The sequence below is a fragment of the Impatiens glandulifera genome, chromosome 7 (genome assembly GCF_907164915.1).
Source record: "Impatiens glandulifera chromosome 7, dImpGla2.1, whole genome shotgun sequence".
NCBI classification, from domain to species: domain Eukaryota; kingdom Viridiplantae; phylum Streptophyta; class Magnoliopsida; order Ericales; family Balsaminaceae; genus Impatiens; species Impatiens glandulifera.
In genome coordinates this window covers 28,208,062-28,225,936 of record NC_061868.1, presented here as the reverse complement: position 1 = coordinate 28,225,936, position 17,875 = coordinate 28,208,062, and the positions used below count along the sequence as shown (strand labels likewise).

Sequence of the window (17,875 nt, the reverse complement as noted above, 5' to 3'; positions counted from 1 at the left end):
GAAGAGTAGTATTATAAAAAGTTGTGTAAACTTGAATTGTGCCAAAAGAACACTGAAAGGGACACAAGATGATAATGGGTACCCCTATGTCCGATACCCATGGGTATCCGATAGTCGGATTCGAGTATTTTAAATCGGGTTCGGGGTCGGAATCGAGATCAGACATAGAGAGAGGGAGAAGATACCCGATCGGGTACAGGGTCGGAATGGGGAGTGTGTCACACAAGAACATCCCAAAGATCTGTCTTTTTGATTTGATATCTCTTAATTTGTTGAATTGAGCCGATCTCAATTCTGAAATGACAATCCCATGATTCGTCTCCCTCCCTCCCTCCCTGCAACAAACGTTGCACTCACTCATTATTCACTTCAGCTTCTTTTTTCCAACTCTACAATCTCATCCCACGTTTTCCCTCTTCTACATTCCACCAACTCACACCGACACGAAATAAACGCGGGATACCCTCTTCTATACCTGCCCGGACTGTGTTTCCTGTGCTGCCGCCCTTCCCCTCTTTTCTGCAATGAGGAGGAGATCGTCCTCCTCCGACCTCTGTCTCTCTCTTCTCCTCCTGTCTCTAGCTTCGTCTCCTTCTTCGGCCCGCACCCTCACTGTTTCAGATTTGGATCTCTTTGATGCGCCAAATGTTACTGAGTTCACCAACAGCTCTCACCCTAGTCCTAAAGAACAGAGCTTTGCCGACATAATTGATCGAGCCCTGGAGAATGAGTTCACCGAGGGCGATCAGAATGAAGGTTCGTTGATCCAACCTCTTGCTTCTTCAGCCTTTCACTTCAGGGTTTTTTCAATTGTAATCGATTTAAACATTGGCCCATGAATCTTAGTGGGCTCAGATACAATTGGAGTAGCATTATCTTATTGTTGCTTTATGGGTGTCGCTTTACATAGTCATTCATATTGTTTTTGTATGTTTGTGCAGCAAACGAAGTTGGCGGATTCAATAACAGTGTTTCTGAACAACAGGTTTGCATTAGCATATCTCTGTTGCATTCTGAGTGCGTATCCATGGTGATATATCTCTAGATGAACCTGGAACTGAGAGTTTGACATGCTTTAGAATTGCAACTTCAAAATACTTGATCTTACATGGTAGTTGTCTGGCTTTTTTTTAGCTCATGCCCTCAACACCGAAAAGAAGAGAAGAAAAACTGTATCAGTTATTGACCAAGATATGTTTTAGTTCCTCTCTGAATGGATCTTTTTTGTATTGTTTGTTTGTCAGGCTGTTTTGGAAACCGTAGCTAGAGTAAAGTCCAAGAAAAATGACACCGAGGAAAAGTATATGCTTCTATCCTATTTATTTATTTTTTTCAAAATTTATCTGTGATTTGATATTTCTTCTAAAGAACCTTTAAAACACTCTTGTACCTGAGGAAGATTCCCTTAAGGCTGAAGAACTTCAATATTTATAGGTCATTTACTCAACATGTCTTCAATCTTGATGGTGACAATGGAGCAGATGACACACCGATGTTGATTGATAGAAAGGTTGAATTGCATTCTTGGAATGTTTTTCAATTTTGTGTTGATGATCATCAACACATGACGATATCACATATTTTCAGGACAATGTCTTTATCATATCAAGTTTCAAATCAAAGTATCCAGTGCTTCAGTTAGACTTGAGGTAAATAATTTGTTTGTTGGCACACTTCGGGGATGTCTATGATAGCAAAATTGTATGCTAATCCTAATTCATTGTCATAAAACAGATTGATATCAGATCTGGTAGTTGTAATTGTCTCAGCAACTTGTGGAGGCATTGCATTTGCTTGTGCAGGACAGCCGGTATATATTAGTTTTTTCTTACATCGACATAGCTATATTTGTACTTGCTCTGACCTTGGATTTGCTAAAGTGTTTTGTTACTCATTTATTGGAGTTCATGTAAATAGCTTCGGGAAGCTCTTAAAGGGTCCTTTGATATTTGGAATATTTTTCTATTTATAGGTTATTACTGGTTATTTGCTGGCTGGATCAATTGTTGGACCAGGAGGTTTCAATTTTGTGAGTGAAATGGTTCAGGTGAGTTGGCTCTTTCTTTCTGACAAGCCATACATATGTTACATCCTGCATACTTTATTTAGGATTTTTTTATCTTGCTTGATTATCGCCAAAAGCCTAACCATTAGATAACTTGTGTACTCTTCCACAAGCCAGGGTTTGATCAGACATTCTACTTTATTCGAGTACCATTATTTCTTTAAATACATGAGTCACGTTCTATATTTTCATTTTCCGTTTTTATTCTTGTTTTTAAATAATGGTTCCAACTACCTTTTCTTTTGCATTTATTTGTTAAGAGACATATATTCTTTTTTGTCTTGAGGAGAAAAACAGAACTATGTGTGGTGATTGTGAAAATATTCACCTCATAACACACACTGGTATCAATTTCTTTCAATGTGACAATTATGCAAATCTGATATTACATGGTCCCGAATACTGTATTAAGAAATTGATAAAAATAAATTGAATAATGCGTTGTCATATAATTTGTTATTTTAATGGCAGAATTATGTAATGTTCCCCTTTTCATCTTGATGAATCATACTTCTTAATAAGACATAGTAGTTGAAAAAATATGCTTTTGAATTTTCATATTGCAAAGCATTTGTCTGTCTATATGATTTACATATATTTTCTTTATTACCTGATTCAACAGAGGTATCTTGAGTGTGTCTCTCATTTGAATTTACATTTCTAGATGATAAAATGCACAGATTGCTAGACAGAAGTTATGACTGCTTTCAGTTTGATTAAATACTAAATAGAGTAGAGTGCTTGATATTCTGTCAGGCGTATAGTAGTTTGTTAGTATGGTTTCTATGGTAATGACGATTAGATAGTCTGCTAGTAGTGTGATAGTATAATAATGATCTGTTAGTATAGTCTTTTTAAAAAAAAGAACTAATCTCTTAGTATAGTAAGTGTTAGTATTATGTTAGTATAGAATTACCTGGCAATAGTCAAGGCCAGGTCATTTCAATAGAGAGATAGGAATCACTTGAGGATATGAAAGAGTAACTGAAATATCTAATTCTCTTTCCTTATTTCGATCTGGGTCTTATCTTTTTCTTTAAGTGTCCGAGCTCTCTTCTTGAAATGCTCATCTGTTTTTAATACACCTCACAGTGGTATGAGAGCATACAGAACTAGTTGCCTTGCGGAATTCAGTTGAGATACTGATTGTACACTCGGAAATGCATACAGAACAAATTGGAATGATCTTGGTACCTTTTTTTGGAGAGGCTCGATCTTGATACAATTTTTTCTCCAAACCAGGGAGTATGACGACACATCGAATGTGAAGAATTGAAATTGTGAGCTCTTGCGGAAGGACCAACCATTTGACGATTCCTTAGCTGACCTCATACAATTATGAAGAGTGGCCTTATTCAGGAACACAATAACAAATTCGCGAACCATATGCAAACGATTCCAACATTCCCAAAATAATTAATGGTCAATGGCTATTTGAGAGGTATTTCGAAACCCATCGCTATTGCGGTAAGATTGTTAAAACCAGTTGTTGTGATTGAGGCAGTGGGCATGGGAAATGTACCATAGGCCACCTACCAAGCATTGAAGATTCAACGATTTTTGACCCAAAAAGAACCCCTCCTCCCTTTACTACGAGAACCCTATACCATACCTTAAGGAACCATACAGTAACACTTATCCTCCCGAGCCACCTTACATATCTTTCAAACATTTGGATCCAAAAGTACTATAGGATAAAAAAGGGAAGGTCTGTGTTACACTTGTGATTAAAAAAAAAATTCTGCCCATAAATGCAAAGCCAAATTATACAGCATTACAGCCTAAGCAACATAGACCTGATTGAATCCCCTAATCATAGTGACAGCCCTTTTCCAACTGAACTTTGCTTACAAGAACCCAAGAGGTCTCTCTTCTATTTCGATTTGGGTCTTATATCGTTCTCCAAGAGTTTCATCTTACTTGTTCTTGAATTGCTCCTCTCTTATTAATACACCTCTCATATTACTTGCTTATTGAGAAACATAGTGAAAGGAAATTATGACTTTAGGGTATTGATGGAAAAATGTGACTTCTTTTCCTCGGATCGTTGTGATAAGCTAGGCAACTTGTTAGCTACATGTAATAAGGACATGATAAATTGTGTTGGTGTGTTGAATGTAGAACTTGATATAGTGGTTTGAGATTCTATCTAAATAATAGGCCAAAAGTAAAAACTTAAAAATGAACAATATAGGCTCCAATGCAATATGAAACTGAAATCTAAATGGCACAAGAGAAGAAATGCAAGTAGAAATCGAATCAAGGAGGAGAGCTTGAATCTGGATGTATCGGGCATAGGCCTAGATGTGCATGATCTTAGTGGGTATACCCTCCATGGGGTGGACTTAAGCCCCTAGTAGAAGAATATAATTAGTTACATATTGTTAGCTTATTATAAATAGAGGATATAGTTTGGAAAAATGATATCTATCTCTCTAGCTTAGGCTATTCCTTTCCATCTATAATATTCTCTAGTCTTTTCTCTTATAAATCCTAGAGTTTGGTACACTTGATGAGGTGGATTTGGTGAAACAAGGCCCCATTCATGTGAATAAAGCTTGAGACGTGATGTTTTGGTTGAGTGTGCTGTTTGGCAAGCACAGATGGAGTTTTAATTTGGAATTGATGTTTTTTTTAAATGTCAACTTTTATTAAAAAATTGCAAGATTTGTTCAAAATTTTACAAAGGGGAGGAGGCGAAAAACAAAGTAAGAAATAAAAAAACAAAAACATTTAAATGCCAATAAGATTGAAAATTTCTCATCCTGTTCAAGTCCCCTTTTCCGGAGAATTGATGTTATATGATCATAACCTTTATCCTTAAAGATAATTTAGCATGTTGCGTTAGGCTTTCCCCTTTTCCCTCTTTCTTCTCAGTGGTAGGAATTTGCATTTGCCACACATCACATGTCAAGACAAAATGGTTTGTTTTTCATATGTTTCTAGAACATGCATAGAAATCATAGAAAGAGAAATGTTTAACTCTCCATCTTTCTGAAGGACGAAACTGACTAGATAAGAAAAGTGGACAATTTGTGATGGAACCATCATTAACACATGCGGAGAAGTGACTGTTCTAATCATGTTTATTTGTTATCTTAAATTTTTCTTTGTTGCGTAGGTTGAGACAGTGGCCCAGTTTGGTGTAATCTTCCTTCTTTTTGCGTTGGGGCTGGAGTTCTCTGCAACAAAGGTTAGGCTTTGACTAATTGTAACTAATCTAAATGTTAGATCATGCTAATGTCCATTCTTTAATTGTAGATTCGAGCCGTCCGCTCTGTTGCTCTTTTAGGAGGCCTGCTTCAGATTTTCCTATTTATGTGTTTATGCGGAATTACAGCCTCAGTAAGTCCTATGAATTATGAGCTCCTACCTCTGTTTATTTTTGACAGATTTGCATGTATGTACATGTGATATAAGCGCTGCCTCCTAATTATCTTAAGTGTATAAATCTCCAATAAGCAGAGAAACTACCATTAAACTTTGTATATGTGGTGGGGACATAAATAATTGTAATTACTGCGGAAAACTAGGGAACTAATACAGATACAGGAAAAACTGATTATAAGAATTATTTGACCCCCATTTTAGTATTAACACATGTACATGCCTCTCTCAAAGATCAATGCCATTTGTCACATCATCACTTAGTCACTTGTAAAACCAATGGCATTTCTTGGTCAATAAACATTTCATCTAAAATTGTGAAAGTCAAAATGGGTACCAAAAGTGGAATGTGGGGAACCAAGGTAATTAATATGTCTCATAAATTCTTTCCATGTAGCTGGTAATTGAGTAGTTGGAGAGGTCCGAGGTTTTACAAAGTTTGAATGTTATTATGTTTTAACAATGAATTACGAGGGCTACATCAGTGTTGCTTGTTGTAACAACTTCCCAGTACTCCCTACCCTATCCTAGTTGGAGGAGTTTCTTCTTAAGTGGGTCCATTGGTTCAATTAAGTAGTAGTTCTTATGGCCACTAGTTCCAGCCCTTCATGATGTTTTTCCTGCTTAAGTGGGTTTGGTTATAGGAGTTCCACTTTATCCTAGAAAGGAAGTATTCCTTCCGAGACCAGAATAGCAAAACATTGTGGATTCTTGAGAAGTTATTTGGTTTCTTATAGAAGAAACCAGCCAAGTAAGACAATCGACAATGATCTAAGTTTGTTCTTCTCTTCTATCCTAAGTACCACCTTTTGAGCTAAAGAATTCATTCTAACAAACTTAAAAGAATCATCAATAGACCATACTGGCATGCAAAGTCGCATTGTGTGAAACCAGATTAACAGTTATAACAGAACACTTTGTTATCTAATCCTAGTTTGTTAAAAGTTGTAGTATGATGTAATTTTAGTTGTTTTTGTACCTTAACTTTACATCTCATCTTCTGGTTCTGTGACTAAATTTGTCCAGTTTTATGTACCAATTGAGTTTTCATAATGGAGGGCTTCAATTCCACAATTTCTGACAGTTTATAAAATTCTCTTGGGTGCTATTTTGTAGCTATGTGGTGGTAAACCTTCAGAAGGAGTGTTTGTTGGTACATTCCTTTCCATGTCTTCAACTGCAGTTGTAAGTTTCCAAATGGATCTGTCACCCCCCATCAAAATTGCCATGTTTCTTTTACTAAGATGCTTTACATCACTTTAGGTGTTGAAGTTTTTGATGGAGAGAAACAGTATAAATTCTCTTCATGGTCAAGTAACCATTGGTACCCTTATTCTACAGGTACCTAGTTTCTTTCGATTCAAATGGAAAATTTTCTATTTTAGATATTGGACTCTTACTTCTTAGTTTGTTTGCTCTCATGGAGTAAATGGCTTTAAGATTCCCCAATGATTTGTTTTTAGATTGTTTTTAAGCGTAGAGAACCTTCTAGAAGAATTCAGGACCAATTTTAATTGTTTGTTTTGCAGGATTGTGCTGTGGGTTTGCTCTTTGCTTTGCTTCCAGTTCTTGGTGGAACTTCAGGTTTACTACAAGGTGTTATCTCCATGACCAAGTCGTAAGTATATCTTATGTGATACGTCTGCTGTCTCTCTATGAAATGCTTGCTATCAATTTCATATCTTTCCATCTAAAGCTCATATTTGAAGGCCTTACCCAGCAAAGAACTCTGGATGTGCTTTGAGTATTATTGAGTGAATTTTCGCAGTGTGATCTTAAAAATGAACGTTACTAATGGAGTGGAGTCAAATTCTAATGAATCATGTTCAACCCTTCTTACAATACTAGTTAACATATGAGGTTTTCCATCCAACAGTCCAATTGTAGTAGTTAGGTCTTATTCTTCATGATCTTTGAAGGATATAACAACATTAACAAGATTGGAAGAAGTTGGTGGCTTTTATTACCACATTGATTAAAAAACAGGTTTATCAGGAAATGTGCAAGTTTCTAGTGAAAAGTTTTTTCATTGTCCTAAAAGTAAGAGCACACTTATGCAGAGAATGCTAGCTAATATAGTACAAAATGGATTTGAATTATCATGTAAAACCGAGAGAGTGATCTCCTCAAATCATTGTCATATGTACCTCAAATATGCATTGCAAACTTATTGCTTTTGGTTTCTGCTACAGTATATACTTGCTGTGTTTCATCATAGGAAACACAATCGTGAAAACAAGATGATATATGATGAAACATAAATGTGATTTGTGCTGTTTACTATTCTAGGTACTGGTGCATTAGACTATGTTGTTTTTTATGTACAAACTGAGAAATTGCCTTTTTGCTGAATAATGATACTGCTAAGCTTCTTCAACTTGTCATCGATACTTAAATGCTGAAGGTGGTTTTATTTGTGAGCTAATTGTTCATAATTAGACCTCTGTTGCATATTGCATTGTATTAACATTGTTAATTGAGCAGGTTGGTGCTGCTGATAACATTTTTGGTTGTTTTAGCTATCTTGTCTCGGACTTGTGTACCCTGGTTCCTCAAGCTGATGATCAGCCTGTCATCTCAGGTAACAATCCAGTTGTCCAAATACGACACTCGAATTGGATAATTCACTTTCTTATTTGAGTTTAATGCGTGCAGACCAATGAACTATATCAATTAGCATCAGTTGCGTTTTGTCTACTTGTTGCATGGGTTAGTTTCTCTTAGTTCCTCTCCTTTGATTATTTCTTTCTCATTGGTGTTACTGATAGTGTTGTAGCAAAAGTGGAGCTCTTTTTGTCTCAATTAATCTAGTCCTTCCTCCATTTTGCTAATTATTCTAATTAGAACATGCTATATGAGTTGCAGTTTGATGTGTTGAACGCTTAGGATTATTTGCCGAGTATTTAAGTTACAAAACTCAAGGATTTCTTCCTGTATCTTTGTTTCCTTAAAGTTCTTTATGCAAATTGAAAAGACAAATTGAGAAATTTGATTTTTTTTCCATATTTACTTCTGACTACAAGTTTCCCACTCATCTCTATGGACTAATTAGATTGTTTTTAAATCATATAATCATAAGTATCTGATTATCGGACATGTAAAATATCATAAATTATGTTGATAAAAGGTTTTGGGAACATTTGTTTGCTTTTACAAACATTTTGAAAATGTTAGGTATTATTCTTATTAATCTATAATAGTGTTTTTGCCCATTCGAACTTTTCTTTCCAATTTTGTCCATGGTCTTTTCTTATCATTGATGATCCAATTTTTTGAAATATATGCATATAAATGCTTAACCCTTTCTTGCCATATTCAGTGTAGTGACAAGCTTGGTCTAAGTTTTGAACTCGGTTCCTTTGCTGCTGGAGTTATGATAGCAACAACTGATCTTGGTCAACATACGCTTGAGCAAGTATGCGCTTTTGTTTTTGGTCAAAGATGGTAGTTCTATTTCATTTTACATTTTACTTTTTTTTAAGGCTTGTGTTTCTGTGTTTCTTTTATTTTTGAATTAAGGAGGCATGACACCCCACAGTCATGCCCCCGCTTCCATTCAAATCACGAAGTAATAGTGTTGGGGGGAATTCATATTTTCCTCTGGCATTACGACCAGTACCACAACGATGCTGGTTCGACATTAGAAGTATATTGATTTTCCCCCAATAACTGAATACTTTTGTCTGTAAGGATTGCAGATTTGCAGAAATTTTAAAAGTCATTTTGTCCTATTCAAATGCAAATTTATTTGAATTAAGGAAAAATAGCTCAGATTTGCTAGACGTAGTTCTGATTTTGATTGACAACATTATTCGGGGCGTTCCGTCACTGGGATTGCCCCTTTTTTTGATTTATTCTATAGCATATTATTATATCAGAGGTAGTACTTCACTTCCCATAAAATAATATATACATATTATAGAGACACAAATAGCCTAGAGGGCCTCTTCCCTAGCATAACCCCATTTATGGGTAAAAAATGGCGAGATGGCTTTGCAGATTTTAAAGTAATTGCAAGGAATGGTGTTCCATTAGTGTGTAGGGCCCCACCGTGAGCCGAGGTAGAAGCACTATAGGTGAGAAGGCTATCAAAGACTTTTTTTTAGAACATTGGGTTTCGCTTCTCCTTCGGAGTGCGACTATACCCGCGGGTTAAACGCATAACCCACAAACACACTCAAACAATTTAATCAGGCGTGCTCCCTGACGGGCTCGAACTCAACTTAGGATCTCAGTAAGGCAGGGATATCCACCTCTTTTTTTCGTTAGGCTAGGAAAGACTTTGAATTAGACAGATTGTGTCTAGCTCATTTTCCAATATGATACAAATACAGAGGAGAAACAATACAGAGAAGATAGTTGTCACTGAAAGGAAATGTTTCTACCTTTGATACTTTCATCCCATTTTATTGGATTACCATGGTTGATTTTCTCACCCTTTTATTGGTCAATTATCACTTTGAAAAATTAAAGCAATATTTTAAGCTTTAGATTTTCAAATTGACCAAAATTACTCTATATACTAGGCAAGGAGTAGGATTACCCTTCCCCCTTTCATGGGAATATCAAATCAATCACTGCCTTTTAATTTTTCTTTTTTTTTACTACTAGAGTTTATTTCCTAAAAGAGGCTAGCACTGCACCATCACTAAAATCAGAACATTCTTAGTGGTTATCGAACTTGAGATTTTGGTCTCGTAGGTAAGACTCTTTCCACTTAAGTTTTGGTGGGTTGAAAAAACATCATTTATTTGATTGAATGCAATTTCTCTTAACGTTGTTAACCCCTTTAGTGAAATGTCCATGTTTTCTATAAACGCTATTAATGACTTAAGCTATTGGAATTGGAGATAATTTGCATTCAATTTATTTTATGGTAGATTTGCACCCTATTAAAGGCGGTTAAGCGTATTCCTCCTTTCCTAGTATATGGGAAATCTCTCTTTGTGAGTTTTCTGCCTTTCAAAGTATTAAGGAGAGAAAGTCAAAAGCTTGTCCTCCTTTCCTAGTATATGGGCAATTTCTCTTTGTGAGTTTTCTGCCTTTCAAAGTATTAAGGAGAGAAAGCCAAAAGCTTCTATATATGTCTTAAAAAGAATTTTGTTCTATGAGGCTATTAATATTTTCTTTGTAATATTTGTATTAATAGGGTTGTCATAATATTGACGGCTAATAATACAAATTATGTTTATACAACTCTAAAACATGTGAACTGAACTCTTCCATCTAGCGAGGCTATTCTACTTGTACACATAATTGTACTATCTAATTATGGTTGATAAGATTTGAATAATCGAATCAAATCTACCAAATCTTCTCTTAGAAAATTTGATACTAGTAGAGAAAGCCAAAAGCTTGTATATATACATATATATGTCAAGTGACAAAGGTCTTACTTAAGAAACTAAAGGTTTCAAGTTTGATTTCTGCTAAGAACGCTCTGATTTTAAGGGATTATGCTAGCCACCCGGGAATAAATTCAGGTCACAAAAACACAATAATATTTGGTAACTGTTTCTACACTTCCCATCAATGTGGGCTGAATATTTTCTACATGCTTTGGTGAGTATCTTGGGAGTTGATGTTGCGAGGGAATGTATGAGAGGTCAACAATTCATTTTTCCACGTTTTCAGAGATAAAGTGTTTGTCAACCTCTATGTGCTTCGTTCCATCGTGGTGGATATTTTTTTTTGTCAATGTTAGTGGTAGTTTTTTTTTCACAATGTATTTTGACAGTTTTTGAGTGGTTACATTAAGTGCAAAAAATATATGACAAATTCATATATCCTCACAAATGTCCTGTGTAAGGGCTCATAGGAGATTCAACATAGCTTCTTGTAACAACGTATTGTCATTTACTTCTTATGTCACTAAGAGCTCATTTGATCTTGGGTTTTATCAAAAAAAATCTTGTTTGATAAAAAGTACGTTATTTGAGATTTGTTTAAGATAAATTATTTAAAATTTAAATTTAGTAAAAGTAAATTAAGGGTATTTTGGTATTTTTATTGATAAATTAAGTGATTTTATGGCTAGAAAGATAGTGATGTGATAAAACAAATTTTAAAAAACTTAAAAAAATACTATAACCCAAATAATCCAAAATAAATGTAGGTTGATGTTGATGTTCAATCAGTTACACTCTCTAAACTCTAAACCCATTTAGTGTCTCAGTAGACTTGTATACTTCTATAATTTCTCTTTTCAAGCCTCTGCCTAGATCTCTAGTATTTAGCAAATCAATTAGACGTAAATTTAATGTTCAGTTATATTTTCTACTCGCTTCGGTTGGAAAAGTTGAGTGTAGATTAACTCTTTTTCTCCGTCATTTTTATGTGTTAATGTCTAAGTTCTGAGCTATTTAATCAATTCTAAGGGTCATGTCCACATCTTTTAAAACACATGTAAATCGTAAGTGATCAAAGAAAATGGGACCAAGTGATTACCACAAAGTTGTAAAGAATAGTGTATTTGTCATATAAAATAGAACATTGAAAGATGTTATTCATGTCCTATAAAATGGGAAAAGTGAGTATGTATCAGTCATGAGGTAAATATTTTGGTTGAATCCCTAATTGATGAATCCAAAAACTTGTTTTGTTATAGAACCTTATTTTAGAATGTCAAGGATCCAAATCCTATAAAAAAAAGTTGAATCCCTTATTTAGTCAATGTATCTTCTGATTCCGTTATGTTACTTGTGCAGGTAGAACCCATCAGGAACTTCTTTGCTGCTCTTTTTCTGGCTAGCATTGGAATGCTGATCCATGTTCATTTTCTGTGGAACCATGTGGATATTCTAGTAGCATCTGTTATATTAGTAATCATTGTAAAAACATTCATCATTACGGTAGTTGTCAAAGGGTTTGGTTACAGCAACAAGACATCATTTCTGGTAATGTACCATTATGAGTTGTCTTTCTACTTACTGATATTTCTAGATTCTTATTTCCAATGGAATTTTAACCAATTAGGTTATCCATTCTTTATACATTTGTAGGTAGGGATGTCCTTGGCACAAATAGGGGAATTTGCTTTTGTTCTTCTTAGCCGTGCTTCAAATCTTCATCTTGTTGAGGTATGTATGTTTTTAAGGTTAGACAGATCTTTTCCTATGACAATTTGTTTGACAGGGGTAAATATGACTTCTTTATTTTGGAATATAATGAAAATAGATTACATAGAGCAGCCTGATGCATACAAATAGCTATTTAGTCTAGGGGGTATAATGAAAATATTACATAGAGCAGCCTGATGCATACAAATAGCTATTTAGTCTAGGGGGTAGTGCTTATAAAATAGGAACATTCTTATCTGATAGAAACTACTTTTAATCAACAGATATATTCATCAATTAAAAGCAGTTTTACTAGATAACTTGTAGAGAATATTGCACAAAAGTCAGCAAATAAATTCAACAAGGAAAGAAGCCATTTAAAAATCTATCAACTGTAAATAATAATTTGACTCCAATCAGAATCATTTGAAGATCCGATTTTATTTTATTATATTGCAATTTCTTACTTTTCTTTAGAAAAAACTTGTACATTATATATCAATGTAACAATGTACAAATCATTCAATTCAAGAATACAAAGAAAAGCTAGGAATTTTGTTTGACCCCAAATATCTTTTGTTGGTTATTCATAAACATTCATTTTCTTCTCCATTGACATATTTTTCAAAAACTATAATAAAACAATTTTACAACTAAATAAGAACTAGTCCATTGGCCACGACATCATTTTGTATTATTCAAGGACCGATATTACATAAAGCCAATGGGCAATTTGGTCTAATTACTTTATGTGCTTTTGGATCGAGTATTGTAGAGGCCCACTAAGATATTAGAGTGTGGGTATATTATGTGTAGAAAAATAAAGAGAAGAGAAAATTTTTATTGCTAGTTTATTGCTTATGATTCTTACATAAAAAGTGTACTTAAATAGTGAAAATTACATTTGCAGGAAAGAAAATGATTTAAACAGTGAATCAAATAAAATCATATGAATTGTAATGGATCTTCATTCAATTAGCAAATCAATTAGTCTAATTGATTTGCTACTGATTAATATTTCATTCTCGGTCAATTAGCAAATCAATTAGACTAATTGATTTGCTACTGACTTTTGGTATTTCTTTTTAAGGAAGATTGAGAGATAATTCTACATTATGGGTAAAGAACAGAGTAGGATAAAAAACATTTAACCATTTAATCAGGCGTAAAATTGCCGCTTGACGGGCTCAAACCCAGGAACTTAGGGTTAGGGTTAGTATCCACTTCTTATTACCGTTAGGCTAGAAGAGGGGATAGAACAGAGTTATGATATGTTTATCTAAAAAGTTGTTTTGAAATTTATTTTTCTTGTGCTAGTATTACCTATAATTGGTGTCCTTTGTAATGTTTAAGCATTATTAAAAATATATCAATTTACTTTTTCTTCATTTTTCTATAATATTTATACATTGCGAACGGATATTTACCACTACTAAGTAAAAAGTTGACATTATTCTACCATCTAACACACACAAAATAGTTTGATACACTATGTGCTAACTATATCTTAATAAAAAAACATGCATTGATCCTTGAGGTATTATATTCTATAGATCATAGTTATTCTTGGTCTTAACAGTAATGTACTAAATTGTCACTTTCCGGTTGAATGGTACTTTTTACATTTGTCCATTATTATACATTTCATGACTATTTACTTAACTAATTTTTTCCTTAATCTATGAACCTATTCTGGATTGTTTCTGATATTTTCCAAACTGTGGCTTCATGGGTTTTTCAACTTATCTGTGAATGGTTCATAAATCAGAATCTTGTAACCATTGCTTTCGATTTGCATTGTTTTCACAGTGAGAAACTGTCAGTCAATAATTTCTTTCGAATATTGAAGCTTCTTTAATTTCAGGGCAAAGTTTACTTGCTTCTTCTTGGGACAACAGCGCTTAGTCTGGTAACAAATCCATTTCTTTAATTTGATAATCCTTGCATTTTCCCATTCAGTTCATGAAATTACAAGAGGAATGATGTTGCTAGTAATAAGATAGAAATGACTGTTCAATTGTCAAAACATTTAACGAGAATGATCAAACTTCATTATTGTTTTTAACTTGGGCCAACTATGTTGTGTATTGATTTAATTTACTAATTGTAGAGGCCTGTCTGGAAAGACCCTTAAAAAACTAAGTTCATGATAGTTTTAAATTTGATATTAAAAAGAATGAAACAGAAAAAATAAACCATGCCCTTTGACTATAGTGCTTTAATTAAATCTAGTTTTCTCTGTTGCAGGTGACTACACCATTACTCTTCAAGCTAATACCTGCAGTAGTGCATCTTGGTGTGCTATTGCGCTGGTTCGCACCCAACAGTCACAGTGAGGTAGTTAGTCAAAACTTTCTTTTCAGATTGAACCACTTACCATATTGATTACAGTATTTAAGTTTTTTTTCTTTCAATTTTTGTGTTTTCCCCTTCAGATTGGATATAAAGGTGAGAACCTTCGATCAGAGAAGCAACGACTTGCCTTGATCTCCAAAGATCTTTATGAAGTAAACCTGTCAAAATGAGATGCACCTCATTCCAGCTCGACTCCATAATCACTTAGTTTTATAGATACTGGTTCAATAGGTTTGAACTTTCTTCTTCACCAAGCTCTTTGTGTGCCTCCATGTACGAGAGTAACCATCCCAATGAACAGAAAACAAGTCTAGCGTAGTAGTGCTAATCTAACTTCTGTAATGAGTAACACTTAATATTCTTCTCCTTTTTCATTTTATTCTTTATTTGTTATTTGGTGGCATGCAGGATATCATCCCTTCTTAAGTATATGGTTTTTCTCTCCTCACCTAACCTAGCCTAATGTATAATAATAGTTCCATGTAATGTAAATTGCGTCTATAGCTGGCATTTTTCTTTATTCCACATTTGTTCAAAGTGTAAAAAATAAAATGTGTACCAATTTGGTTATTTACTTAATTGGATTTTGTTCAACTGTTTCCTATCATCAAAGATAAACTCATTAAATGGATGATTGGTCAGAATCTATCTTGCTTGTCTAAACTCTACCCAATAAACTTGATTAGAAATATCTTCAGTCTGAGTTGTTACCAAATATGTTGAATCATATGGAGCTTTGGCTCATTACTAAGCGCCAATTAATTTCTTACCCAAATTTTGAGTTAGACTTTTATTTATATATTTTTTTACAGAGTCATTTCGAGATGAGGTTAATTTTTAAATTATTATTGTTTATGAATTTAATAAAGAGTTAAAACTTTTCATTTAAATACTATGAATTGTCTGGATTTTATGTATCTAATCTCCTTTGTAATCTCCTTTGTGCTAATTTTTTTTATAGAACGATGGGTCTGTTTCTACTTTAGAATGCGAGTAATTCTCGCGGGTTAAGCACATAACTTGTAAACACGTAATTATTTAATAATACGCAAAACTTGTTGTCCAACAGTCTCGAACTCAGGACCTCAATATCCACCTCTTGTTATCAATTGGTTAAGAGGGAACTGTGCACATGTTGTTAACCAATTAAAACACATCATTGATATTTTATTATTTTAACTAAGTTGGTAAAAAAAAATTAAATAAAAGTCTCACCGTTTATAACCCTAATATTTTGTTTTCTCGTTCAGTCTTTTCATCTAGGAAATTTGAGTAAATGGCCCTCATAATAGGCCTAATTTCAAAAAAGGCCCACGATTGATAAACCTTACAAAAAGGGTTTTTTCGCCTTGTGAAATGTCGACCATGCCCCTGATAACACATTTATCGCTGATGTGCAAGCATTAGACGATGTGCGAGAATCGTGTAATGTTCACATGATGATGTGCGGACATTACAAAATTCTCGCATTTGTAATGCTCGCACATCATCATGCGAGCATTACACGATTCTCGCACATCGTCTAATGCTCGCACATCAGAGTATATATATAAATCCTAATTCTAATTTTGACCTCGTTTCAATTTCGATTTCTCCACTCTCCACGACTCTACTCTCCAAAGTTTCATTTCAACCCGCACCACTTCAACCGGGAATCGTCCGTCCGTTCGTCCTTCTCGTTTCATCATTGATCGTCCGTCCGTCTATCCGTCCGTGTCGTCGTTCCATTACAGGCCAGTTTAGGGTTTGGATTGTGTAATGTTCTTATTGATGGATAACTCCCATGTATGCTTATATATTGATGGATAATCCTTAGTCTTTAGGGTATTTTATGGTATATGATATATGTATCTGCATCAGTTCACTCACGACCATTGTATATTCACGAGCATTTTATATTCACGAACATTGTATATTCTGATGTTGCTTAGTTTTTCCAATGTTGTATATTCACGAACATTGTATATTCTGATGTTGCTTAGTTTTTCCAATGTTGTATATTCACGAACATTGTATATTCTGATGTTGCTTAGTTTTTCCAATGTTGGGTTTATGTGTAATATTCTGGTTATTGCTAACTTACGGTTATTGTATATTCTCAGCTCCGTTCGTTCAAGTTTAGCAGCTGAAGACCCACGACTCTACGTTCTCAAAAGGGTTCTTAAATGGGTACATTTATTTTATGTGAACCAATAACAGAACATTACAATACGCGTATAATCGTTGAACTGTTTTCAATTGCAGCTCAAGTACTTCTTTATAGGGTTGTAAATGAATCGAATCGAAGCGAATATTACTGTATTCGATTCGTATTCGTATTCAAATTTTTTTCGAATAATTAATGTGATTCGTATTCGATTTGAAATTGATATACGTATTATTCGATCCGATTCGAGTATTCGATTCGATTTTTTTAAAATATATTTTTACAATTTATTCGAAAATTTGAAAATTAATATTTTTACATAATATATAACAGTATTCAATAAAATTACCTAATAAAAATTAAATAATAATGTTCAAATTACGATTTCAATATTCAACTCCCAATACAATTCAATGCAAGCCATTAATTAAAACTTCCGCGTTACATAACATAAACAATAGTTATCAAAAGAACATTTCATTAAAGTGGTTTGTAAATCAATATTTGAATCCTTCATGACTTGCAAATCAAGTGGTTTGCAACAAGACGACGAGCAGAGAAGAGAACTACATGGAGGCGGCGACGGCGACCGAAGTAACGTCGACTGGAGAAGAGAAGAGATGAGATGGAGGCAGTGGTAAGTTTTGAGTGATTAGCAGCAGAATGACTAAATGTGGGTTTCAAGTTTTCAACCGAAAAAATGTATATATGTACTAGGGTTTTAGAATAAATGATATTTATAAAATTAAAATTAATAAAACGGTATATATATATAATCGAATATTTAATCGAATATTAGCGAATACGGAATCGAATATCTTGATTTTGTATTCGTATTCATTTATTAGTCGAATCGAATCGAAT

At 34.1% G+C, this 17,875-nt stretch overlaps 1 protein-coding gene across 2 annotated transcripts; it reads left to right on the top strand.

The window, feature by feature from the left end:
- Positions 1-226: 226 nt before the first annotated feature.
- LOC124945442 (K(+) efflux antiporter 4-like) lies at positions 227-15,442 on the top strand. 2 transcript variants are annotated; one of them, XM_047485885.1, is made up of 20 exons: positions 227-756; positions 942-985; positions 1,245-1,300; positions 1,435-1,510; positions 1,588-1,649; positions 1,735-1,810; positions 1,973-2,047; positions 5,187-5,258; positions 5,327-5,410; positions 6,569-6,637; positions 6,716-6,793; positions 6,982-7,070; positions 7,937-8,033; positions 8,108-8,161; positions 8,772-8,867; positions 12,160-12,348; positions 12,454-12,531; positions 14,375-14,419; positions 14,758-14,847; positions 14,946-15,442. In XM_047485885.1, the coding sequence occupies exons 1-20, from the start codon at positions 525-527 to the stop codon at positions 15,033-15,035; spliced, it is 1,752 nt and encodes a 583-aa protein (XP_047341841.1). In that variant the 5' UTR covers positions 227-524; the 3' UTR covers positions 15,036-15,442. The 2 variants fall into 2 exon arrangements, with proteins under 2 accessions (XP_047341841.1, XP_047341842.1); XM_047485886.1 differs by lacking the exons at positions 5,187-5,258; positions 5,327-5,410.
- Positions 15,443-17,875: the final 2,433 nt, after the last annotated feature.

What these genes read in the sequence shown, in the direction of transcription:
- LOC124945442 (XM_047485885.1), top strand. Translation starts at nt 525, where the DNA reads ATGAGGAGGAGATCGTCCTCCTCCGACCTCTGTCTCTCTCTTCTCCTC. An exon ending in CGATGTTGATTGATAGAAAG is followed by an intron (nt 1,511 to 1,587) that starts GTTGAATTGCAT and finishes ACATATTTTCAG; the next exon opens with GACAATGTCTTTATCATATC. An exon ending in TGGAGTTCTCTGCAACAAAG is followed by an intron (nt 5,259 to 5,326) that starts GTTAGGCTTTGA and finishes CTTTAATTGTAG; the next exon opens with ATTCGAGCCGTCCGCTCTGT.